The sequence below is a fragment of the Gavia stellata genome, chromosome 3 (assembly GCF_030936135.1).
Source record: "Gavia stellata isolate bGavSte3 chromosome 3, bGavSte3.hap2, whole genome shotgun sequence".
Lineage (NCBI taxonomy): Eukaryota > Metazoa > Chordata > Aves > Gaviiformes > Gaviidae > Gavia > Gavia stellata.
In genome coordinates this window covers 22687547-22715406 of record NC_082596.1, presented here as the reverse complement: position 1 = coordinate 22715406, position 27860 = coordinate 22687547, and the positions used below count along the sequence as shown (strand labels likewise).

The following is a 27860-nucleotide window of genomic DNA, read 5'->3' as shown; positions in this document are numbered from 1 at the left end:
GAAACAAAACTGCTTGTACAATTGTTTCTCTCCTAATCTCGGTTTTGTGGGTCTCCCGCTCACGTGAATAGTGACAATGCTAACACAACATTCAGGACATATGCAGCCATACTGTGACTTCAGTGTGGTTTTTCTGAGATTTGCATTGCTTCCCTCCCTCCACTTATATTTCCTCCAAAATGGCAGAACAACCAATGAGCTAACTGTTCTTAATTTTTTTCTGATGATGTCTTATTAAAAGAAATAGTTTTTTTTTTTAAAGCCAGCATTTACCTAGTTGTAGAATCTGTACCGAGTAGCATTGGACATCTGACCAATGGCAGATACAGTTTGGGATCCTCTTTTTAGAGAAAGCTAATCTGTTTGGAGAAGAGAGAAAGAGAAGAGGAAACTTCCCTAACTGTAGCAGAGCTAATCTACCTTAATAAACAATCTTCTTTCCAAACATTAAAGGGTGTTTTAATTAAACACATAACAAAGAGATTGAATTCCAGCTTTAAGTGATAATCTGAACCCAGCTTCAATCATTCTCTGCAGTGAGCAAATCTCATGTTGGTTTTAGGGAATTTCATTTTCACAAGTTACTGTGGAGTGCCTTTTAAAAAATAATTCCATTGCAACATGATGTTTGTGTTTTGCTTACTGTTACTGATTACTTGATTTTTTTCTTAATTATGAATATTTGTTGCATACTGCTTACTGAAAACTAGCACTTACTATTTGACTTTTCTCCCTCTTATGCAGAATGAGCTCAGAGAAGTCTTGATATTAGTGCTGGTATTTGGTATCTTTGAAGCGGAGTTTGGCCTTCCATTGCAGTGTTATGCTTCTGTATATCACAGCTATGTCTTTAAACGTGCTAAAAGACCATTAATAATCTAAATCTGTAAACACAGATCTCAGCTGTATCAAAATATTGAACATTTTTTATTAAGTACTAACTGCATCTAACATTTATGGAATTAAATGTAGTTTTGCTTTTAGCCAAATTGACCCTGAAAGAAAGCAATACCAGAAAAAAATTGAGAGTAATAGCATTTTTAATTCAATTTTTTAAATTAATGAGGCCAGTACCTTTCTGGGTTGAGCATGTCTTCTTAAAGTGCTGTTTTGTTGACCTTGCACAAACATGAATGTTAGAGCTCACTGTGTGTTTATAATCCTTAGTTGTGCTGTGCTCTGTTCTTTGGAGGCTAATTTCTCTTCAGCAGTATAAATAACAGATTTTGTTTGAATTTCATATTTACAAAATTGGTGTGTAAAGGTGAATAAGTTACATCTGTGGAGCGCAGCCGAGGGAAATGGCTAACATTTAGTAAAGGACTCTGCTAACTCAAGTTTGTAGTTTCTGGCAACAAAGTGGTTCTGGAATCTGCAGGAGGCAATTCAATGAGTGGCCTTTTATTTTCATACTTTTTACCATAGCTATATAGGCTGAATTAAAACAAAAAATGAGAATGAATAATTGTTACTGGAACAAATTCTTTCTTTGGGTCTTTCTTTGTGTCACAAATGATAAAGCAATCAGTTCTGTAGTGTGATTTAGTTGTCATTTATCTGTTACATGGCAAGTTTAATAATTTTAGTAAATGTCAATCTATTTTATTAAGTAAGATCTGAGGAAAAATATAACTAAAAATGAATGTATAGGACCAGGGTGACCATGTTTTCATAATTAAAAATTACATTATTAAGCAATAGGATTTTGTTTTCTACCTTGTCTTTAGCATGATTATTCTGTTTCTTTTTCTGCCCCTTCTTCAAGCCAAAACCTTGTTTGTCCTTTTGTCTACTCTGGAATGTCTTTATCTAGTTATTTATTTATTTTATTAGCTCATATTCTTTGGAGTGTCATCATCTCTTTCTCACTAGTGTGAGCTCTTGCCAAACTCTGGCTAGACATTGGAAGTGTTTTCAAAGATATGGTATTCCTTCACTTCAAGACAGACATTCTTTTCTTTTCTAACCCAGTTCTTTTTCTTGCCCCTAGCTCTAGCTCACCTCTCTTCCTCAATTTCCAACAATTCTGCATCCATTCATAAGTGTCATTTCGGATTTGTGGTAAAGGAAGTGGACGCTTCTCTCCCAAGCTTTGAGAAATCTTAGTTTTATGCCTTTCAGTGAAAACAGACCTTGCTGCATTCTTTACTAACCAAAAGGAAGACAGCCACAGACATTTTAAGGAAATAGTTAACTGTTCCAGCAAAGTAGTGCCATACAATGTCATTTGAAGTTAAGTAAAAAATGTAGGTGACCTGAAGTCAGTGACTCTTAACTAAGTGGAGTTTTACAATCCAAGGTGATATCTATGTATGATATGCAGTGGGTTGTGTGTATGCAACTTGTTCTGACATTTCTGCACTGTGCAGCACTGTGCCCTGTAATCATGCCCCGGTCTTTCAGAAAATGACAACAGGAAGTGCCCACTTCTGCAGCACTGGGCTTCCTGGAAATTCTATTAGGGACCTCAGTAAGTGTATTATCTTCATAGAATAACAGGAGGTTAAGTTGCTCCAAACACAGTTTTCCCAATTTCTGGTCCAGTGTTTTCTCAGCTGATATTACATGCTTGAATGCGTCCCTAGATGTAGTTTATCTGCCAGAGTAAGTTTTCATTATGCAGCTTGTAATAGGACAAACCATGAACTTTGCTGCAGAAAACCCATTTTCTTCGGCAAAAAGAAAACAGCAAGGAGAACAGTTCTAATGGTAATATCTTGATTGAAAGCAATGCATTTTAGCTGCAAGAGGTTTTATTCTGTAATGACTTTGTGAAAATCCTGGACTTTAAATGATAGACTTCCTTGGTGCTCACTTAAAAAAAATAATTAAAAAAATAGCCATCAAGGCAGATGGGATTAAAGTAGAAAGCATCTGATTTTCTTTGCAATTCCAAATAAACTGGGAAGCTTCAGAAGGACATTGCATTCTAGAGTTCCATGTCAGTGCACAAAACCAATTTTTTTTTCCCAGAGGTAGATTAATTTTAATTAAATCTTGTTGACTCTGGCATGAGGTGCTGGGCTGACAAAAATGAACTCCAGTTAGAACTGTGAAAAATATTTAAGCTAGAAGAGGAATCACAATTAGTTCAACAATCTCACCTCTTGAATATAAAAAATTCGACAACTCAACAGTTAGTTCAGCAATTTCACCTCATCATGATGCTGAGATAATTGAATTTTATTCCTAAAATGGGCATGTAAAGATTCATCTTCCTGTACCATTCACTAACAGGGATTGGAACAAAAAGGAATTCTTGAAAGAAACCCAATTTAACTTCAGTTTGCATTTCTTAAAAAACAATGTATATCTTGGGTGCTTCCCATGTCTTGTAGCTCAAGTAAATACAATGCTTGGAGAATTTATTTTCATTTAGAAAATATGTATCAATATTTGAAGCAAGCAATTGGATCTTTGAACAAACTAAAGTTGAAAGCAAAAATAATTTAATTGCTACTCAGCAGGTTTTTATTTTGATGAAGACATTCTTCCCTAAAGAAGAATATCAATTATAAAGTGCCTGAGAATCAGAGTGAGAAGGAAAAGAGGAAGGTATGTCACTTAAAAACAATGGAAAAGGGAAGAATATTTTGTAGATGACACTCACTCAAAACAAACTCTGGAGCTTTGGATATTAAGGCCAGTACTAGTAGCGTCTCAACTTCTCCTCCTCAATAAACTTGTTTTGGATGATGATAGACTATGTTGCAGTAATGACTGATGCACTGGCGAAGGTCAAAACCATTCATTCTTACCTGCTTTACTTCGCTCCTCTTTCAAGTAATTAAGAGCATTTATAAGAATGCTTATATCCCATTTGTAGATATTCACAAAAGCTGTCAGTTATTTTCAGAGTTAAGCCCAGTGAAGCTAACTACACCAGGAGATTTCCCTCAAGACAAGCATTTTAAATTTCATGCTTTATGTGGCATATAGGTACTTCTTTCGGAAGCATTTTTTTCTCTCTGAAAATGAGATTTATTTGGAAATGTATACTGTCGTATATCACCAAGTATCATGAAGCCATACACTTATGATAACAATCAATTATGAAATGAACCCTAACCCCGGCCCTAAAGCTTTTAAGGTAATGGCCAGCACTGCCTTCACTCCACTAACATAAAACACCAGTATTAAATGGAAATCTTTCCACAGTAAAATACTTACACTGCTTTAATGCTTATCAAACCCAGGCTCCATGACACTGTCAAAGGAAATGAATTGCAGAGGAGTGTGATCATCAGGAAAATATTCTTCTGGTATTCCAATCAGCTGAAGATAGGAGCAACACAGGAGACCATAAATCTTATAATGACATGAAAGGAAGATAAATTAGTCTCTTTGAACTCATTCTCAAGATACGGAAGGCTCCAACTTTTATCCAGTGTACTGAACAGCAGAAATTAATAAACAATCCAGTGCATCGATGTGTTCTCTTAGCTCCTGTTTCACAAAATGAAAAGGCTAATCTTAATCTTACTGTCATTTGGAGAATGATCTATCTTCTAGTTTACACATATATTAGCCTTTGTTTCCATCACAGATCACCTGGACATGTTGACACCCAACACAAGTTTGGAGGCCTTTTAAGGTCCAAATCAGTCATCTGAAAGTAGAGATACTGCAATAAATCTCTTAAGATATTTTCCAGGTGACTAAAAGGAATTCAAAAATTAATTAAACTCCCAAGTTCACAGGGAATGAGAGCAAATTTCTGCAATGTTTAACTACCATGGACTTCAAGATCAATGTAACTATTACTTTCTTTACATCATAAGGAGTTTTATGATCAGTGTGTTCACCCAAAGAAGTGTTTGTGTAAAGGATCTCATGCAAAGAGGATGATAACAGTGTATTTCACAAGGAGACCATTATGTCTTTACCTGAGTGTGTATATTGAAATCATTGATGAGCTGGGTGCATTTACGTTGTTGGTAGTCATCAGTGGACTGTTGTAGGATTTAATTTTTGCTGTCTGCTTTCTACTAATCATGTCCTCTCTTAAATTGGTATAATTTGCAGAATAAGGGATATAAGTACGAACTGCCCGTGAGCACTGAGGAAATCAACTTTCACCTTGAATATGTGATCCTGAGGCAGACAGAAAAGACAGGTGTCTGAAAACTGTTAGTGCATGCATTTTCAGCTTCTGTTTTTAGTGTTTTACATTATTAATCATACATAATACTTTGTTAGTAATACTTTCAATCACCTTTTGGTTTTTTGAATGGTGGCAAATGATAACTTTTGATGAAAGTGAAGATCAGAAATCTCTGTTGTAACAGATGAAGTTTTCAATGCATTGTTTCAAAAATCAATCAAATCTCTGTTCTAGCCAGCACTTCTTGACTAGTGAGACACATCTCATTGGTGAATCATCCAGAACTGCAAATGAGGCATAAAGCAGGATTCATGTACTGTAATGAGGTGCAAAAAAATATCAATTGATTGTGAGTCAGCTGAAGGTAAAACTGGTTGAAATATACTACTCTAAACCATGCATTCTGCAAGGTGCAGCATCTACTGCATTCTGAGCCTGCTGTATCAACGTGTATTACAGGTACTCCTCTGCTTATTCAACCAGAGTATAACAACTTTCTGTTCCTGTCAGGTAATGCAGCTATTCCCTTAGCCAGGGAAATGAAGTCTCTGTTAGATGTTTTCTAACTCTGATTGCCCAATTCTTCCATCTTAATAGTATTCCTTTAATACTTTAAAAATATTATTTATATATTTTATACCACATGCACAAATGTATATATTCATACTAAAAGCTTAGGACATATAGCTATTTCAGTAAACTGTCATACACTCTGAGGAAAGGGGAGAACTGATTATAGGATTATTCTATGACACAGAATTTACAGACATTATTTTGTGGAGAAAAGCAGATGTATTTCTCCTGTAGGAAGCCTACCAGTCCTGCAGATATGAAACAAGATTAGCAGTATGTATGAATTATTTTAGTACAAACTAGAATCATGGTCTTGCAGGTGGAAGAAGTAATTTCTACATTTATTAGATAAATAGGTTGGGTTTTGTTCACCAAAAGCAATTTCTTCCCTAGCAGCTTCAGAGAAATGATGTCTTACATCAGGGCAGTGGGTTAAAAAACCCATATGCCTAGATTTTGGGGCTTCTTTTTTAATATGGGAGATCTACCATCAATAGGAATTTTGCTAGAAAACATGCAGATCCATAAATTGCCTGGATTATATGCTGGGACAATGGACAGGTAGGAAAAAGGGAGAGAATGTGCACAGCTGGATTTTTTTCTGACATGGTGTCAGAACACAGCCAAGTCAGGAACTGGAAAGTGTTCTCAGATCCAGCAATAGAAATGCAACCACAGAGTTATAGTCATACCTCCTAAATAAGGTACTTAGACAAGCGTAAGAACATTAAACCTATTTTTGGGCACTCGTGCAATTTTTGGTCACATGCTTTTTTTTTTTTTACATGCTTCTCTTTCTCTTTATTGATTATACAGGAAGAAAAAGATGGCCAGGCTTCTAAACTACGCACCTTAGTCATCTATATTTAAGTGGAATGAATCTGGGTGTCTGTGTTAATAACTTCAAACAATGATCCAGACAATCTATATTCAACCTCTGAATTTGCCTAAAATCAATAACATTTTCATTTTTAAGCATAGGACTGCCTAAGCAAGGAATACTTAGAAATGCACAGATCTGGCAAGTGAGGCAGGAACTGGGCACTGGAGCTTTGTTGCAAACCAGAGGTAGGCTACTTAATCTACTTAAAACTTAGTGTTCAGAGTTGTTTTTGTGAACATGTCACATAGCATATAATATTATCAAAAACAGCAAAATCCAAAGTGCGTTATTCCACTTGTGCTGGAAAAAACCCTCATACTGAATGCTCTACCATTTCAGGTTTTTAAGTCACAAGATGCAACTTGTGCTTTTTCTCTGTTTTGTGGTGTGCCCTAGCAATAGAAGATTTTTGTTTCACCATGCAAGTTGTATATATTGTGTAATATTCAGAAGGGTGAAAAGGACAGAGATAAGAGAAACAACGGGCCCCTGAGAACCTCATGAACTTCAACAAGGCCAAGTGCAAGGTCCTGCACATGGGTCGGGGCAATCCCAAGCACAAATACAGGCTGGGCGGAGAATGGATTGAGAGCAGCCCTGAGGAGAAGGACTTGGGGGTGTTGGTTGATGAGAAGCTCAACATGACCCAGCAGTGTGCGCTTGCAGCCCAGAAAGCCAACCATATCCTGGGCTACATCAAAAGAAGTGTGGCCAGCAGGTCGAGGGAAGTGATTCTCCCCCTCTACACTGCTCTCGTGAGACCCCACCTGGAGTACTGCGTCCAGCTGTGGGGCCCCCAACATAAGAAGGACATGGACCTGTTGGAGCAGGTCCAGAAGAGGGCCACAAAGATGATCAGAGGGCTGGAGCACCTCTCCTGTGAAGACAGGCTGAGAGAGTTGGGATTGTTCAGCCTGGAGAAGAGAAGGCTCCGGGAACACCTTATAGCAGCCTTCCAGTACCTGAAGTGGGCCTACAAGAAAGCTGGAGAGGGACTTTTTACAAGGGCATGTAGTGATAGGACAAGGGGGAATGGCTTTAAGCTGAAAGAGGGTAGATTTAGATTAGATATAAGGAAGAAATTTTTCACCATGAGGGTGGTGAGGCACTGGAACAGGTTGCCCACAGAAGCTGTGGATGCCCCAACCCTGGAAATGTTCAAGGCCAGGTTGGATGGGTCTTTGAGCAACCTGGTCTAGTGGAAGGTGTCTCTGCCCATGGCCGTGGGAGGGGACCTAGGTGATCTTTAAAGTCCCTTCCAACCCAAACCATTCTATGATTCTATGAATTAAAATTAAATATGCCATGTAATTATTTTCAACTATTCTATGTCTTGTCATATTTAAATAAAATTTCCCATACTGCCTTTCAACTAATGTATTAAAGGGAATTCCACGGAGAGGTTTGAGAAGCCATAATCTATATTGAGCTAAGGGAATTAACCAGTAAGTCAAAGTTATTCATCTTAAAGATTGCTTGAAAATAATTATAGAGAGGTATACCTGGTTCTGAGGCATACCTACTGATTCATTTCAAGTAGTACTGTCATTGTATAGTCTATCATCATTAATAACGAAAGGATTTTAAATGATAATTTTCATATTCTCATCGTCCAACTTTTTTGGTTTTTTTCCTCTATCTTACTCATCCTGGAATGCGCAATTTGTATGGTCAGTGCCAGTTTTTGTATGTGTCCGTACTAGGCCTAACAGCAGGATTTCCCAAGTGAACATATGGCACATTTCCTAGTATCTGCATAAAAAGCAAAATCAGACCTATCATTGTCTTATCTGAGCTTTAAAAGTGTAGATTTTTTTTTAACACTGAAACTGTTTATAATAAACAAGTCATCTAGCATTTAACTTTCACAAGTCTTCATTCTTTCCTTTCATAGTTTTAGAATTCAGTTAAGCCATCACTGGTCAAAATTAGATAAAATCTCAGCTGCTATATATTTTATTTGCAAAATGTATTCTCCCATCAGGACTTGGTTTTTTGGGCTGATATAGTCTATACTCCCTGACTTTCTTGGGAGTCTATACATGTCAAGGTTAATTTTGTCCTTCATTGAAAAACAGACATTTGCTTGCCTTTTTTACCCCCTGTGTTGATGACATTAATTCTGCAAATTTTCAGAGATGGGTATATCCAGATTCCTGTAAAGGTGCAAAATTTAAACTGACAGCTTATCTTTGTATTTTATCCTGAATATAGGTAGATTAATCAGAGCATCTTCTTAACCATTCAGAGTGATGTGGTACTTGCTGGGTGAGTTCATGACTGAGGAACAGTGCACAGACTGCTTCCGCTGGCACTAGAGCAGTCCCAATATTCAGAAATGAGCTAGAGGCATGGTGCTGAACTGCACTTTTGGGCCTTGATCCAAAGACTACTGGCATGGAGTGTTATCCCTGATTACCCTGGAATTAGGCTACTAAACAGTTGCTGCTACAGGGAACGGTAGCTCAACAGACTTTGGAACAACAAAGTTGTAGTACCCTAAACAGAGCAAGTAAGAGAATGGATTGGGGTTCACACATCTTATCTGGAGCACTGACATTATTCTTATTTGTAGCCTGAACCAGATCACTTAAGCTTCATTTCCTAATGTATTTAATATATAATGTACTTACAAGGTTTGTGATGATTAACTATTCTTGTAAAGCTCCTTCTAAGGATAAATTATTATTATGTCATTATTTGGAATTACTGCTGGTGGAAGAGGAGATGACAACTTTGGTGAGTCCTTTGTGCATGGGATACCATTAGCAGCAAGTCCGTTGGAAACTGAGGAATGAGGGAGTTAAATACAAGCAGAGGCAGGTGGTTCCATGAGCACCAGAATCAATGCAGCCTATAATAGTGTCTCATGTTTTTCTGTCCTATTTCCTCTGTGATGTGGTGGAAGATCACGATAACTTAAGCACCTTTTCCTATCACTTATAATTATGTCAAATGTAAGATGGTAATGATGTGGCTATTTACTGACCATATTCTGACTATCTTTCTACTGCCAAAGTTAATGGGTAATGGCTCAGGTCTACCCACCCTTCCTCTACATGCACTGACTTGGGTCTTTTTCCTCCTATGATGATGCTGATTTTCACACAGCTTTTTGGAATATAATAATTTTAATATTTGTGCCCATATGAAATTAACCAATCTCCTCAAGCATATTAATTATAGTTGTAGACAGCAATATGGATAGAAAAATGGATAATCAGACTGTCCATATTTCTAAGTCTCATATCCTTGGTTTAAAATCTGTAACTTAGGCTAAAAGGAGAGTGTAGATTACTATTAAAAGGATAAATGGGAGGAAGATGAAGAACTATTTTTCAAAAGGACATTGAAAAGAATTATATGAATATGGATAGAATGCCTCAAAAATGAAAGTAAGCAAACAGGGTAATGTGGAAGATACTGAGATAAAAATACAAGCAAGAAAAAACCTTAATATTTAATGGTTGCATACTAGGATGAATTTACTTTCTTTTACATTATTATACTTTATTAGTGGTTATTTTCTGTAACAAGGTTTGGTCTCTTAGCTGGAATTTCACTATCTTTCATCACAGATCTGTGACCTGACTACCAGGGAATAAAATCGGTATCACTTTTCCAGTCTCAATGAATGTTTAACTCCATGAATTAAAGAGTTCTTTCAATATTTAATTATTTTACGGGGAAGAGAACAGCCTCAACAGCAAAGACAAATTCCCTTTGGAATAACCAAGAGGGTGTTGATGAGGACTTTGTGGGCATATTTGAGGAAGCCAGAAGGGAAACTTGGGACTCAGTTTTCCATGTTCCCAGACACTGTTCTAACCTCCAGACTTCCTGTAATAAAAAGAAGGGTGCATTTTGAATGATTGCTCAGGCGCCAGCTCAAGGAGAGGATTCATTATTACAACTCTTGAGCAGACTGATGTTTCCCTGCAGCCTGGATTTAGGTACTTTTATCCTTTTGGGGTTGGGGCTTTATCTGCATCCCTCTCATTATTATTTACTATCCTAGAAATTCAGGATACTGGCTTCTATGACTCCTGTTCTTATGTGATTAAATTTACAGTTGTAAATTTAGCCTTAGTTCTTGCTAAACTTCTCTTATGAAGCTGAACCTTTGAACATTGATGTGATGAAATACAAATGAATGTGTGCTTTACCCCAAAAGAAAGTCTGGTTGCATTTCACTTGCAGTAGCAAAGTGAAATGTCCATCCTTGAATTTAATTTAAGTTAGTCCTTTAAAATCATGTCCCACTTTGGAGCATCAGTTTGCTAATCTGACCCAAAATAAGTAGTCTTAAAAACTGTAATAATATAACAGCAGCCGATGTGCAAGGCCACTGTTGTTAACTTACATTAGCATTTGTTCAGATGTTTTTTCTTTTCATAATGAGAATACTTAAAAAGTCAAAATTTTAAAATCTTAAATATTTGGCTAAATGCTTTGGTAAGGGCATAATGGAGAGCAATGGTAGAGTATTATTCAGTAAATTAGAATGGAATTGAATCCAAAATTATGCTTGGTAGTATCTTGTATCACAGAACAATCTTTGCCTTATGAGCTGTAATGTATAGCTTTAATAAGGTTGCATGACTTTACCTTGTTTAAGCTACAACTTTCTGTGAGATGTATTTTCTGTGTGGCTATAACAAAATGATGCCTAGAAGTGATGTTTGAGATAACATATTTGTACACATTGTCAACTTTCTTTGTGTATTAGGTTTACCTCAAGAGCTTTCTGAATTCTAGAATTGTATTCAAAGAAGTTTAATCTTATATTTGAAATAGAAAAGTCTTATGTAAGAAGTTGAAAAATATCCGTACGTACTTGGGAGCTTTCTAGAATAACTTTTTTTCCAAACTACTTGTAGCTGGAGGGTGTTTATTAAGATTCAGCTTGGCTAAAGAAATAGGTATCTGTAGGGATCTCAGTGTGGCCTGGCTTAATGGATCCAATGATGCTTTCCCAGGCTTGTCTTTTCATCTTGAAATAGGCTGTCAGCCATGTCAGGTAGTCACTTAGACTATCTGGTACTCATTTTTCCCCACTGTGCAATCTTTAAAGCACTTTGTGTTCATGTCTATGAAATCCTTTGTAAAACTGCCGTAGAAATGAAATTCATTATTATTAAGCCATGATTAACAAGAATGTGTACATATATACCAAGCATAAATACACAAAATACTATAATAAAAATTGCTATAAAAATTATTTTAATCAGGCCCACAAATGTTAGAAAATACCAGAATTGCAAATGCTTGAGTAGTGCTTGGCTTACCTGGTGCATGTTGAAATACGCATGGAATACACAATTAGGGGTGTTTTGAAAAAAGCAGCTAGTGCATATAGGACCTCTTTTTCTTTTAATTTGGACATTGGAGGGTGTAGAGGGAGTGACCTGAAGAAGAGAAAAGGAGAGCTCAAGTATAAGGAAGTTAAATATCAAATAGGGAAAAAAATTAATTCCTGTCTTGTCCAGAATTCTTACGTGAGGCTTTTAATCTGGGAATGCTGAGGATATAATTGTGTATTTGTGCAAAAACCCTGTTATTATAGTTGAATTTTCTGCTAATAGCAACTATGGAGTATTTGCCTTTAAAAGTATCCTTTTACTTTTATCTTTTCTGCCTTAAAGGTTTTACTTGCACGAATATCTGCAGAGTTCTCTTCATTCCTTACCCCAGAATTAAATGAAAAAATGAGAAATTTTATATATGTATCCCATTTTGTCAGTAGTTTTAGAACAATTTTTAAAAAGAAGAATGTATGTCATAACTTCCATTTTAAATATCTGAAAATGAAGACAGAAAGGTGAAAGTCAAATGTCCAGACCTTGGTTGCAACTACAGGAGCGATTTGGCTTTGATGACCATTCATAAGGCACACAACAGAATGGTGATATAATCGAAACATATGATAGGATATTGGTCTTGTACCTACTCCATAGTCTACATTGTCTCCAAACTGTTAAAAGTGAGACTTTATGAGACTAACAATTTTTTTAATAACTTGAATAATTTGTAACAAGATGATTCTGTTTCTTGCAGCAGATACAAATATCTTGTCTTTTTGATGGACTGAATGTAAAGGCAAATTTTCTTATATTACAAACATGAATTCCCTGCAACGTAGGCAAGGTGGTTACCAAGTATTAAGTTTTTGCTTTGCTATAGCAAGATAGCCATAAGTACTCATTAGCTCCTACTCCAGGATCTCAACAGTTACCAGCTTTGCCATACATATAGCTTAATACTTTTTACCACAAATTGTTATACATTTCTCAAACACAAATGTTTCCATAATGCACAGTACATTATAGACATAAATACAGATATTAAAAACTATTTTGTGTAGTACTTTGTAGGCTTTCACATGAGTTTTGGGAACAGTTTTATTAATGTATATTTTCTTGATTAGTTTTTTTGAAATATTTAACATGGGTGTTAGTAGGAAGACTTCTATATCTCTTTTAGAGGGGCCTGGAGATGAATTTGATCCTATTTCTCTTTTTCTTTGAAAATCTGAGTTGTAGCTGCCATCCTCTGGCCAAAGAAGCCTGGATGGGTACTCCCTTCTGAGCACATCAATACGACACTGTAATTAGCTGGAAGGTTGGTTATTCCCATATCTTCTGGGATTAAAATTGCTTTCAGTGGAAGAGCTTAATAATGGCCCTCATTTTATGTTGGTTTATTTGGAGATTCTGTAATTAGTGCTAAGATGTTAAAAGCTGTGGAAAAAAAATGAGATATTCTAAGGAAAATCTTTTTAATTGTTATTTTTCAATTTGACAATGATAGAATATATTCTGTACTGTTATGTAATGTCATCCTCTGGCACAAGCATTGAAAGAAAAGAGGAAAAATATGTTTTGCAGTCAGGGATACTTATTTTCTGTACATTTAATGGTATTCACCATGCATATTATGCTGCAGAATCTCACTGTGTTCCGTTAGACGACTGATTCTGCTTCTTGCTCTTTGACTTCCTATACTGCATGTGTACCGGAGATGTAGGCTCCTAAGGCAGTGGGTTTTCCTGGAACTAGGCAGGTATGCAGCACCCAAAGAAGTGATTGATTTTGCTTGGTTCAATTATGGCTGATTCTGTGCAATAAACTTTTAAAAGAGGCTGAAGACTTCTTATTTTGAAATTAGTGTATATATAATGCAGTCATTCTTTTTAGTGCTTTTTCAAGTTAGCGTGATAAATCATTGCCTTGATGCTGTATATACAGTACCTAACAGAGCAGTTATGTATAGAAGGTATACTGTTTGCTTCAGTCATGAGTTGATATTACATTTAAATGTTTGCAATGAAAAGCCTGTTATCTCATGTAAGGTACGGTATAGCTTTTCAGATATGAAACAAAAGGTCCTTTGTTACAGTCTCAGTGCTACATGTTGTTTATTATATGAAGAATATTTTTAGAGTGGTCTTTCTGTCCTGTAGAGCTGTCTTTACATTAAGGAAAAAAAAGACCTACATACACGGTCACCGATGTTAGTCATTTTTACAGGGGAGGGAAGGAGGAGGGGAAGATGCAGAAATCCTCCTCCCCTTAGACAGTAGTAACAGTATGAGGATGCCTTGCCCTCGTTTTTTTTACTTCTGAGATTTTATTGCTGGCAGCCAGATGTGCTGAAACTCCTGACGACAGCATCTATTCACTGCGTGTTTTTAATAGGCTTAGAGAAATATGAGTAGAGTACATGAAAGCAGCTCAGCTTCACACTTCAGCTGGGAATGCCCAAAAAGCTTACTGCTGTTTAGAATTCTTGCTACAGTCAGGAGAAAGCCGCACGGGTACTAAATCTTCTACGACTGAATTAGAAGAATAATGACAGTACAATTAACTATCAGCCCCTGCTCATTTAGGCACAGTTTTTACAGAGATCAGGAGAAATATGGAACTTGATTGGCATGTTTGCATTTGATGGTGTGTGCAAAATAGATGATTTTTAAGACAGGTGGTGAAGAAAAATAGAAGGGAAGGAAAAAGAGAAAATGCAATTTGAGACACTGCGCCAGGTCTGCAATTCTGTTTTATCTCATTTTCATGGGGTTTTCTCATCCCCTCCAAATATTTTACAAAATGATCTTTTTGGACAAACCTTGAACAACACTAGGTGAGTAGAAAAGAAAGATTTTTACCTTACCATTTCTATGCTTATGCTGAGAGTAATCTATTTGCATGTTTTTCAGTGGGGTACTTCTATAATTGCACTCTTAGATATTAATATTCTTATGGTAGCAGTGAGTCTCTTCTGTTGGTGTTTTTATGTTTTATGTAAGGATTTAAGTGAGAACTCAATCTGCAGAAATAGAGCTAGCAAAGTCAGAATGAAATATGTGAGATGGTTATGTATCTTTCAAATACATTAGCTACCATTAGAAGCTAGCATTATTAGCCATAATCCTTAAAGCACATTAAATATTCATAAACAAATTTGTCTGAGAAAGTGATTTTGATGTGGATGTGGCAGTGAAAGGATTAAATGCTCAAAAATATGTCTGTTTAACCATACATAATTTGTTGGAAGATGTAAATTATTAGTCCTGCATACCATTTGCAAAATAGGCAGAAAACAGTTTCTTATTTTTCGAAGACTTAGATTCTGTGTGCGATGCTTTTCAATAATCTTTTTAACTGGCCAATTTATAGCTGATCAGTGGATGCTTTGCAGCAGGTCAGTCAGCTCTGTAGGCTATCCTTTTATGAATAGCTATTGTTTTGTGGGAATTAGAAATGATGGGGAGATGATGTTGTTTATTGGTGTGAGATGGTTATGAAATTGGTTTCTTAGGATTTTTTTTGGGGGTAAACTGAATTAATAATGACTCATGTTTGTGGCATTATTCAGTAAACATGCTATAATACTGAGGTTTAGAACTTTTTCATACTGCTATTAAATATTAACAGTAAAAATGATTACGAATTTTGTCTAAAAGAGCATGAGTGCAGATCAGGGAGAAAAAGGATCCTGTAGTTTTTAGTTTTTTATAAGGATAGTGCACTGATGGAAACATTCTGGAAAAAGGGTGGAAGTAATATTGCAGAGACTATATCCAGCATTTTAATCTTCTTCCCTATATCTGTGGGAGAAATCCCTTTTAAATGGGATATTATTTCTTAAATGCAGTGATATTTGCACTTAATACTTCAGAAAACTGTTGTCATTTTATTTCCCAGAGTACTCTCTCCCTGACTGCTAGTGTTTCTTTTATAAATATTTTAATATTTATTTAGTGTTACTGATTTCAAGTTTTGATATCTTGGTTATGAATTTCTCATTAGGCATGTAAAATTATGGAGGTAGCATTAGTAATCGTAATCACTTTCGTGAATTAAGGGTTTTTTTAGATATATATGAAATCTGTAGTCAATGACATTTTTCTTACATCTTTGGTGTACTGTGAAATCTTTGAAGCTCTACAAAATGGAGCAATAATTTATGTATTATCAACTGTGATTGTAAAACAGTGCATATTTCCAAGTGCATAGTTTCAGGCCTGAAGCAACCAACAGAGCCCTTAGCAACTGTTCTAATCAGCTACAAACCAAGTCCTGATTCTCTGGATCTGTTTTTGCAGATGAAAGTGCATGCTTTTTGCAGATCAAGGTGCATGCTTTTTGTTATTTTTTTTTACAGATACATGTGCATGGTGCTTTTAGGTGTGTATTTTGCTTGTAAGTCTCTGGCAAAAGCTGCATATGGTATTGGTTTCAAATCAAAAGATATCAGAGAATTATTTTATTGCATTTGCTGTGCCTGAGATTTAGAATGATATTTATTCTAGAAGACTAGCAAACAACAAAGGGTTGTTAGGAAACCCAGCCTCCTACCTAGTATGTGCTATCTTATTTAGGATGAGAATATTTCTATATTTATAAGGAGCAATGTCATGTTTTACTAAGTACCAATGCTTTTAGCCTCAAGAAAATATTGTGCGATTTTTCAACAATATGCAGCAGTAATTATGAGAGACTAAGTCATGCTTTCTGTGTCTTCTGAAGTTAAAGTTACTTGAAAGTTATTTAAGGTTATTGAGTAAAAAGATTCTGTCTTCTGAATAAGTATCAGTATTTAAAATTTGATCTTGATAAAAGGGCTTTGAAGAAGTCATCTATTGAATAGACTCTGAAAAAACCTTGCTGACATTTATCTTGGAGGCTAGTCCTTTTTGTTGTCTTACTGATTAAAAAAATTCTATTTTATTTTTTTCTAATTAAATCAATGTAGTGTATATTTTAGGTAGATTTTTTTACTTAAAACTTTGCACAATTAATGTCATGCACTTGCTAAAAACTTATTGTTCATGCATTAAGAGTTAATGTTTCAGAACTGTGGTAGGGAAAAGAAAAGTACTTCTAGCATACGAAAGATTCTCCTTTGATGAGGTACAATGTGGTGTGTTTCTTCAGACTTTGAAGTTAAATATTTTGTCAGACTAAAAGGAGATGATCCTTTTTCTTTTTAAGGTTTTTCTTTCTGCTTTTACATCTAAAAAGTAGAAGTCAGAGTCCAGAAAGATAACAGCTGACATTAAGCACAGAATGATTAACTGCTGGTTACACAAAGTAGTCATGTGAAGAAAACAGCTTAATGCATACTAATAGTATATTAGATAATGAAGTATAAAACAGAAAGTCGTAGGGAACTAGGTAGTATGCATATAACTGTAACTGCAAATACATTCCTATTAATTTTCACATGATCTGTTCTTGGAGTTCTTCAATTCTTCTGAAAGTTTAGATACGCTGTGATTTTGTTGCAGGAAAGCCAGTTATATCGGCCTTTGCTTTCTGGTATTATACCAAACATTAGCAGGAATATATATTAAACTGGTTTTTATCATTTCACATAGAAACCTTACATGAGTTGCATTTTTATGTGCATATTTTTTGCATTTCAGTAGCTGATGTGAGAGGACCCAAATGATATTAATCCTTGTGAGTTAGGTTGATTTCACAATTTAAATGGGTTTAGTTATCCTCTGCTAACAGCTTCTGTTGGAGGAATATTGCAGTTTAGTTTTCTTTTGCCAGCTACATGGCAACACTCTTCTCTGTAAGACGCTATTGTGAGTGTAAAAGAGACAGCTGGTTTACTGGGCTGTCCTCCTGGTCCTGCACATCCCTATCTGACATTACCAACTCCAGCCAGTTGAAGCAGTAAGAGCTATGACTTCAAAATTGTGTTTCACCTACATTGGGGACTGTAGTGCTATTTCCTGTCTAAAAGGTTACTTTCTGTTGAAAAATGATTAGAATTACCTCACGTCAGGAAGTCACAAGAATTGTTTTGCATTCTTAGCATTTGGCAAATAGCTAGTTTGTGGAATACAGTCTTCATGTGTCTGGGAAAAGAAATCAGGAGAATTTTTCTGAAAACATACTAAGTGTTTACATTACATCCAAATTCTAAAGCAGCATCTAAAGGAGCTTCAGTTTTCTGAAGTCTAAAAATTTTCTGATGACTTTCAGTGACATACTTTTCATTCAAATGACTAAAGACAATGAAATAAAATTTTTAAACGTCTTTAAAAACCTCTAGTTATCAGATAAGCTGGATTTTCTGATTGCCATTCTTCATTTAGAGTTTAGTGTACAAATGCCGTGCTGTCAGATGCTCTATTTGTAGCAGCATGCTTTGCGAAGTCACAGTTGCTTTGGGCAATATTCAGATTAACACATCACTGCATAATGGCGAGCATCCTTTGCGACTAAAATTGATACAAAATGTACAGAACAGTATCAGTCCAATTTTACCATTGCAGTATATATTAACAGCTTTTCTCTGGGAAGGGAAAGCAGTGGATTTACCTAAGCCTGGTTTCTCCCATGACACATTGTTATTTCTTTGTTACAGCTATGTGAAAGTAAATTTGTTGTCTAGGTTGGCCACACAGGGGCATAAGATAACTAATATATTCGGCCCACAAATAGTAGAAAGGATGTTCACAAATTCTATGTACAGTAAAGATTTAGGAATGGTCTGTGTTTTGAAATTAGACACACTTAGTTTAAAAAACTAACCTGTATTTTCTTTCATTAAATTAAACCACAATATTTTTAAAGATTCTTAAGAGTTTGCACTTTTTCAATCCCTTGGTAAGCATCTTTTACATAAATACATAGATTTTCAAAAGGTTACTAAAATACCTAATACATTAGCCTGTTCATGAAACCAGATATTTAAACAGAAAATATCATTTTAGCAGAAAAATATTATTTATTTTCATTATTTAATTTTTTGTTTTGTTTCCTAATTATACCTATGAGCTATTTACTAATGCTCCATTTTATAATGAAGCCATCACATGATGTCAAGAATTACCGGCATAGACAATTGTTGTATGGTGCAATTAATGGTTACTTTGACATTGAAGGAAAAAGATTATTTTCCATTCCTTCTTGTGAAACTATTTTGTAGAGATATTTCTGTAGAATAGATTTCAGGGTTTTTTTCTGACTGTATCAGTTCAACAAAGCAAGGGGTTTGCTATAATTCTAAGAATATGTCGCATTTTCAAATTTTATTAGTCCAAGAGCCAAGGATAAAAAAGCACTGATGGCGTTAGAACTGAGAGTATATTGTCCATATTGTCACATACAATAGTGAATAATAACTGAAACTGCCTGTCCTCACTTTCAAAAACTAGCTTGTCTATAACTACCTTTAAAAATATAGTTGGGATTTTGACATCTGCTCCCTTTTTACCTCCATACTAGATTCATATAATCCTGTCTTAAATAATTTCCTGAAATTTGTGCTGAAGTGCTTTCTCAATTGAAAAACCATGCAATGTTGGAAAAAAATCCAGAACTTTTGTTTGTATTGCTTCTCTGTATTTTTTCCTTAATGAGTTAAAGGCATAGCAAAGCTATTCCCCCCCTCCCCGCAGTTCTTAACTGTTTGTGTCTTGCATCAGACACAATCAGAATTTCAAAACTAATCTAATACCAGCCCTAGATGTCTATATTACTTCAGAGAGTTTACCCATGTCAAATGATCCTTTATCTTTTTTTCTTGCTAAAATTAGAAGCCATATTCAAGTGAATCCCTATGCACACACACACACATATATAGACACACTTATATAAAAACTTCTGTAAACGCAAAGGGAAGATTGGCTGGGACAGCAAGTTGTATATAAAAGGCAGAGAGAGACTCTTACAGCTGTACTTCCTAGTATTCCGTGAAAGACAGATCTTGAAACACGAAGTGGAAAGAAACTTTTTTACTTCCTCTTCTTTCTGTAAGTAATTTCAAAAATTCCCATTTTTTTGACTACAAAAATAACCCCAAACCAACACACAACTGCTGGCAGACAGCAGGCATGAGGGAGCTCAGGGATGAATTTAGTGACCGTGTTTGGCCTTTTTTGCACCTTTGCCATGCATCCCTCTCACAGACCACTCTGTCATCTTTGAGCTGTGAATATGTAACTTTATCCATCCTTTGCCCCCTGATTTGCTACTTTGGGAGAAAGTGGGACAAGTAGCATGAGTTTTTTAATCTCCTTCTCATCTTTCTATTTCCCTTGGAGGAAGCAACTGAACGTAATAACTTGCCCCAAAGCTATTTCTTGCTGGGAAGAAATTCTATATTCCATCCTGTCTTGGCAGCTGTTGGGTTTTGGGTTTGTTTTTTAAATCCCTATTTCTAGGAAAAACCATCCCTGTAACATCCTGTTACAGATATTTTCAGAGAGGGAAAAGTAAGAGATTTCCTTACAGAACCATTTCTCTTCCCATCTCCTCCAGTTCTGGAGAGAGATACCTTCTGTTACTTCCACCTCAGTTGCTACAGATTTAATAAGGTGACATATGCTTCCTCCATGAATCTCACAGAGCTGTGGATATTTGCAGCCATAACAGGTTTCTCTCTCTTCTCATTGTGCATCAGCTGCTGTTATCTGATGATGGTAATAAAATTCTAGCTGGCATATGATCTTAACCTTCCACCAGGAAGAAAAAAGAGGATGGGTCAGAGGTGGATAATTCATCTCAATTCAGATAGTATGTTAAACTGACAAATTGAAATCATCCTAAATGTAGAAATGATTAAACATGCCTTAAAACTTGATTTTTTTTCCTTACCTGGGTGAGAGCAACAGAAATCTAAGCTATATTTGAGTTACCATGTACAACATTTTTGATCAGAACATATAAAAAGAATCTCTTTCCATTCTTGAAAAACTCAGATAATTCCTGTCATCCCTCAGAACATCCACATAAGATGTGGGTATTATCTTCTTTTTCTGGAAGAAGAAAAGGCAGAGGCCATGATATTAAAAATGACTAGTGGTTTTGTGTACTCGGCTTGAAACATTTTAAAAAGATTTGTTCAATGACAAAAGCCCAGTAGTTTATGAAAACTGTATGTTCCAACATGGACATCCAGAAATCAAAGTAGCTAGTCATGACCCTTGATTAGGTAATAGATACATTTGGGGAAAGATTGAGCTGTGACGACTGAAACAATAACTAGCCGCAGCTATCCATTTTATCCTTCTTCAGGGTGCTGTCACGCTGGTAAAACTGGCATGAATGCTATGCGAATCTGCTCCATACTGCCTCAGTTTAGAGTTTGATATATTGCTATGAGGCAAAGTCAATATGCCAGACCGTTTGCTGTACCTGGTCAGGTGCATACTCAAAGATTGCAGTTTTCCCACCTGTATGGTCAAAAACTCCTTGTGAGAGTCTTTACCAGTCCTGCTTTGCTCAGTACCAAGTATGTAAAAAAATGGTTAACATAATGTAGTCCCTCACCTTGCTTTCACTCCTTTTTTTATCCTTTTAGCTCTTTTCCTTTAGGGTCAGTAAGATAAATCACATGCACATTTATGGCACAATGGACCTACTAATGGCACTATTCATTTACCAAGTCAGTAATAGTAATTATAATGCATTGTAGAAACATGGGGCTTTGAAAAGCAAAACTTTTCTTATCAGAACTAAGATACATCTTTGTATTCCTCGACAGAGAAGTTTTGCCAGCTGTTTCTGTCACCATTACTGGCTCATTGAAACAGTGGAACGGAGGAAGACCACTTCTATTGCTGTGGGCCCTGCCATTTCTTGATGTACTTTTTTCTCTTTTTGATCTTTTTGGCGTAGTGTGATTCTTGGTAGGAAGAGAATTAGAAGGGAAGCCAAACCTGTTTAAACATCTACTATCACAACTCACAGGTGGGCAGAATAGCACAAATAAAATTGGGAAGTTTGGCTGTGTAGGTCTGGTTAAACTGGGGAGGATGGAAGAGAACAGTATTGCAGCTGCACGGCTGCTTTCCTTTCAGGTGAAACAGGGCTGTCCCACCAGTCGCTAACCACAAACCTAGTGTCCCTTTAGATTTCTGAAGAATATACTCTTGATTTTGCACTATAAAGGTGGAATGAAGGTTTACTCATAGAAAACACTATGTTTCAAAACAGTTCAAGAAAGATTAGTATCTGGGCCTCAGGCCATGTACAAGGTTCTGAGAAAAGGAATAAAAAATATAATATTGGCCCCTGAAAAAATGTGAAATCCAAGATGAGTATTGGAAGTAACAGTATCATTTTAGCTTTACCCTGGGATAAAAGGTTTGAAGCAGAAGTTGGAAGTATTTCAAGTCCTTGGCTTCCTTTCAGCATGTGCTTTGCTATAGGGAGGCAAAGGCAGTTTTCTGGTAGCTGCTTTTTGGTTTCTGTTGGGTTTTTTTTTTTTTTTTCCTTAAACTGACAAGAAATAATTATGAGAATGAGAAATGAAATAAAAATGTTGTGTATTGGAGAATTTTGTCCCAAATTTGTATGACAGGGATTACAGATTGAATTGCTGAAACATAACTTTTATCGGTTTTAGAATAAGAATTGGGTTGGATTTATCTTACAGAAGTCAGAATGAATTTGCATTGTGTCTTTATTTAGAACACTGAAATTTACCTTGATTAATACACTTTATCCTCCCTGCAACTTTTGACTTATCTTTCTTGTTAAGGTATAGTTCCAAATTCCTATCTTCTGGTATTCAAGATAACTTTTTATCATTAAACTTCATCAATATTTTCAATAAATTACTTTTTAGTCCATGTCTCTTAGATAGTAATAGCCGTATATATTATAATAGGAGCAATAAACTTTACTTCTTAAAAGGTGCACAATATTAAGTTGACAAACAAGGAAATGCAATTATGATAACTGCTTTTAAATACTTACCATATTTAACCTATAAAATAATACATAAAGTCACAGAGGAAATACTCTAAAACAAAGAAATTTAGTATGTGGTTTAACTGTTGTGCACGAAAGATGGGGCCTTTTGGCATGTATTATGTATGTATGTTTGTAAGTAAAAAATAACTCACTTCATTATTAAATAAGTAGTAGAATAATGAAATAAGAATATTTGTTGCAAATGTTAGTATTTTTTTCTCCATATAACACGTTCAAAATATTATTTTTAAAGTGGCTTAAGAAGATGATGAATAAAACATTACTAAAATATGGAACATCAGATTTTCATGACTTTACACTACGATTATTGACTAATTATCTCTAGTCCTACAAAATTTATTTGCCAATATAGCTATATAAACAGAATTTAAAAGAATCTAATATAACATTAAAAATCTTGGCTGATAAAGCAAGCATAAAATCTCTCCTCCCCTCTTACCCCCTTCTCTTTTATATTGCAATGTTTCTCTTCACATTTCTTGATTTTTCTAGTATTACTTTTTATGTCGTTGCTCCGCTGTTTTCAGATTGCACTCAGAGCAAGTGCATTTTGCATGGATGTTAGGACCCGAGGGGTAGTCAGCGTTTCATTCACTTGAGAACTTCCATTTTTCACTGCTAATGATGGCATTGTTCTGCTGTAAAATTACAAGTAAAATGTGGTTTTTAGGGAAGACCCAATTTTTATAGCTCTTCTGTATCACGGTGACTCTAACACTGTTTAAACATTATTCAAATAACCTATGGTAAAAGCTTCTAAGTGCATGCCCTGTTTTCAAGAACTTTTCCAATAGAACCTGTTTCGTCTAACTGTCATACTTTTAGAAGTTTTGGAAAAGTGTCAGGGAGGGGAGACATGTTTTTAAAATGCAACAAGAATTACGATTTTAAAAACACAACAATTCAAATAATTTACGTGCACAAAACCTTGCTTTCGCTTAGCATGTATCTTTAATGTTAAAGTATGCTCATTTGTAGGACACAGCATAATCATGGTGTATAAGGAGTATCTGTAACAGTAATTCAAATCACTTATTTTAGAATAAAGCACAAGAAGAGGGTATTATGTCATTCAGTCAGAGAACTGGGAGGTGCAGGGGTTTGAATTCTACACCTGTCTCTGTCAACATCTCCTTTGTAGTGCCAGGAAAATCATGTAAACTTCACTGCTGGAGTTTTCTGGGATATATTTCATATTTAATACTTCATGGGAGTCTCTGAAGTTTAATTTATAAATATTTGCAAAGGTCTAACTGATCCTGGGTTTGTAAGTATATGCGAGTGAAAGATTAAATTAAATTTGCATTCTATTTTCTGGGAAATTAGGTTCATCTTTGGATTTTAGGCCGTGTGGCAGAGTAACTTAAATATCTTAGAGATGCACAAGGATTTTGTGCCATACCCTTCACTTGCACCAAGGATGCTTTCTGTCATACCAGCTGCAATTGCATCATTTTACTAACTACATTATTTCCTTACATACTGTCAGCTACACAGCTGATGTGTCCTCACTACAGTGACTTTTTTGTCTTGGGATAGGTCTTTCAGAAGTTTTTTTCATTAATTTAAGATTGAACATACTTTCTCAATTCTGTATTCATATACAAATAAAGCAAATGTATTTGTATTTGCAAAGAAATTCTTAACAAGTGTGTGGATGTTGTGTGGTAAGCATATTTGGTAATATTTGCCAAGTATAATGGAGACACTAAAAAATTGGGTAACTATACAATATACTCAGAGACTACGCTCACAAGATTGCACTAGTGTACAGAAATACTTCGTTCTCCTGTTAAGCACAGAAAAAATCATTAATTCTGCAGGGGGTGTTGTGTGGCCTCCTGACGGTAAACTGGGGAAAAACCTGCAGATCTCCATTTTTCTGGGTTTTATTGTGGCAGTACTTCCATGCAACTAATGCAAAGGAATCTTTACTGGATTCCGGTCTATTGGTGTAATCCATTATGAATAAGTCTGTCTTTTAGAGTTCACAGCTAAATATAGAAATAAACACAGCTGAGAAATTTGAACATTTCCTACTTACCTTTAGTTGGGAAACCTTTTGAATAATGACTGGTGTCTAAATGCTGTCTCAATAATCACTTTTCTACTGAAGTTATGCAAGATACATTAATCAGTATTTAATTTTGATCACATATGGGAGATATTTGAACTCTTCTTTTCTCATATAGAAAAAAGTCTGTTGCATATATTCACCTTTGTTGGAGCAAGTGGATATTGAAACAAGAGTTTAGGTCAGATTGAGAACTAATCTCAAATTTACTGTTGCTTCAGCTGAAGTAAGATGAGCGAACTAAAAAGAAGAAAGGAAAAAAAAATTAATAGATCTTTGGCAATACATCAGGTTTACTTGAATTCTGGGAGCTTTGTTATAACAATTTCAAATTTGGAGTGATGTGTTAGTGATGTGATACATTTTTTTCTCCAGAAAATAATGTTAGCTCATTGTAATTGCCATGAAAATGTGTGGAAAAAGTACACTGAAATCTAGGGAGTGCAAAAGTGTGGAGATAAGATAGGAAATGCAGTTTATCATATAGACCTAATCATTGAGTTGCAGTGTGTTATTTCTGTCTCTTGCCTATCTGTACATTTTTTCTTTCTCTTGCTTCAGTTCTCTCCCCTGACAAGAAAATGCTGCAAAATAATAGAATATCCTCATTAAATCATGTGTCATGCATCCCTCATGTAATGCAAAATTTAAACCATGGCAATAGAGTGGAATATTTAATTATCTCCGTGTACCTAAATAACACATTTTGGAAACTTTCATTTCTTTCCTAGTTACTTTATATTGGGATGAATCTCATTCTACTGCATAAGAAAAGCACTTCATTCAAAGTTCAACATCTTTCCCTGCTCATATCACTAGCTAAAACCAAATAACTTATCTTTGTTTCAGTTTTTCAAATTATTTTGCACTAATGGCCATTGATGGCTTTTTTTATTTTCCAGAAGAGAATGTGCTACTTTAAGTTATATAATCAAAACCAAGAGAAGGTGACATGTTCTCAGGCCAATATATTAATTTCAGATTTTTATCAGCACTCTACTGGATTAGTCTATGTACTGCGCACGTTTAGAAAGAAAATTTTATTTTCTATTATTATGACAGGTTTTTTATTTCACAGTTCTATGCAGTGTATTTTTAGAATGTGCTTTAGCAAAGACTGAACTGGATACACTGAAAAAATATAAGAAAATGCTACATTGATTAATTTTAATGCACTTTATACTGATTGCAAATTGACTAATGTCAGCATGAAACTGATACAGTCATAGTGAGGACCTTTGGATACAGACCATATACCTGGACTTTGCCCGTACTCCAAACATGTCAGGCAGTCCAATTTAGAAGCATTACTGAACTAGAAAATGACATTTATGAGAGCAGCTGTGAGGAAGAATACTGTCAATATCACAGCAGAAGTCTGTATTAACTCTGCAGTGAAAGCATAGCCTCTATTTCCCCTGATTATATTTTCTGTCTGTGATATACTTTGTGCTAATTAGCTGCACTTTCTGCTGCAGGGCTGCTGCATTTTATTTGTGGTATACAATCTTGTATAATAAATAAGGCAGTTTGAATACTTAACCAGGAATGATACTACATTTTTACAGGTATCCATGTATTATCATAGATTAATTATGGATCCATAGTTAATGTTAAATCCCCTTTTTTTTTCCTTTGAAGCAAAAAATTTAATTTTGTTGCTTTTATGAAGGAGAACAAAAATCTCAGGTATTCCTAGCATTCTCTCAGGAAAGCTAGATTTGTCCAAGTATCTTGAAGAATCTTTAATCCTGTAAAATAATATTTTAAGTATGTACATACTGGGTCTCATTTTTTTTTCAACTCTGTACAAACAGTACAAGGAATAACATACTAGTATAGTTTTTTTCAGTTTCTTTGTAGCTATATGATATGCTAACTAAAAAAGACTAAAACTGTTTAAGTAAAGATTGTTTTCCATGAATTTTTATTGATTTTGATTAGTCAACAGAGATTGTTTTTAATCTGGTGGTTTAATTATTTTAGGTTATATATACAGAAATAAACTATTCGTTAAAAGAGGATTGCAATATCTACTGTTGTCCTCAGTAAATCTAATACAATAAAATAGGTATACATTTTGCCATGAAAAGCTCGTATGGTATTCCTCCCAAGCATCCTTATATTCCTTCTCTGAACCATCTTTCTATATGTTGATGAGAATTTTGGCTTCTAGTGAACTAGTTGGAAAAAGGAGATTTATATTTGAACTCTTAGTGATGAACATATGTTTATTGTATGTCACTCAGGAACTGGGACAGATAATTCAGACTTTTTGAAATTAGCAGTGAACTTCAGATAAATATAATTTGTAGAATGGAAATTTAATGTTTTCCACATAAACCCACAGGTGCCTGTTGGTGCTGACCATGACTGACAGGTTATCACCTAATTAAAAAGTTTTGAACACCATCTTAGGTTTTGAGTAGTATTTATAACTGTTAAATAGAAGGTGAAACATGCTGTCCTAAACAACTCAGACACTGACACTGGGATCACTTTGCATAATTCTGGACATACATTTTTAGCAAATCTAGATTTCAGGAAAGTAATAAAAGGAGGTAAAAAAAAAAAATCCAGAAGAAAATAGTGAAGAGAAATGGAAATACGAACAGGTTGGTTTAATTAAGAGTTGAAAGGAGACAGATTAGCAGCATATGCATGTATTTGTTATTTAAACAGCAAGAACGAAAGAGATTTATTTAGGAGATTAAAAAAAAAATCCTGAAGTGTGATGTAATCAATAGAAGATTTTGACTGAATGTCCATGCAAATTTCTTAAATCTACCACATTGTAGAAGAAGTCACATAGGAAATGGTATAAGCCTTAAAAAAAAAACCAAACTTCTGAAATTAGATTGAGAAAACTCTAGAAAATGTACTGTGGGGAAAGATCCTTCATTGTCATGGAAACAAACTAGATGATCTAATAAGTGTTTTCCATCTCTAGCTATATTTTATTTCTGCCATTTATTTTCAGGTGAA

The 27860-nt window shown here is 35.2% G+C and overlaps 1 protein-coding gene across 40 annotated transcripts in view; it reads left to right on the top strand.

The window, feature by feature from the left end:
• Positions 1 to 27860, top strand: part of RIMS2 (regulating synaptic membrane exocytosis 2) — a 488690-nt gene that overhangs the window by 135053 nt on the left and 325777 nt on the right. For 15 of the 40 annotated variants that reach the window (XM_059815857.1, XM_059815856.1, XM_059815865.1 and 12 more), the window contains exon 1: positions 14578 to 14699. The exons of 24 other annotated variants lie outside the window; for them this stretch is intronic. In XM_059815857.1, coding sequence (XP_059671840.1) covers positions 14578 to 14699 — 122 coding nt within the window. Of the gene's footprint in view, positions 1 to 2159; positions 2190 to 14577; positions 14700 to 27860 lie in introns of those variants that run through there. One more of the 40 variants, XM_059815844.1, reaches the window with a different exon arrangement.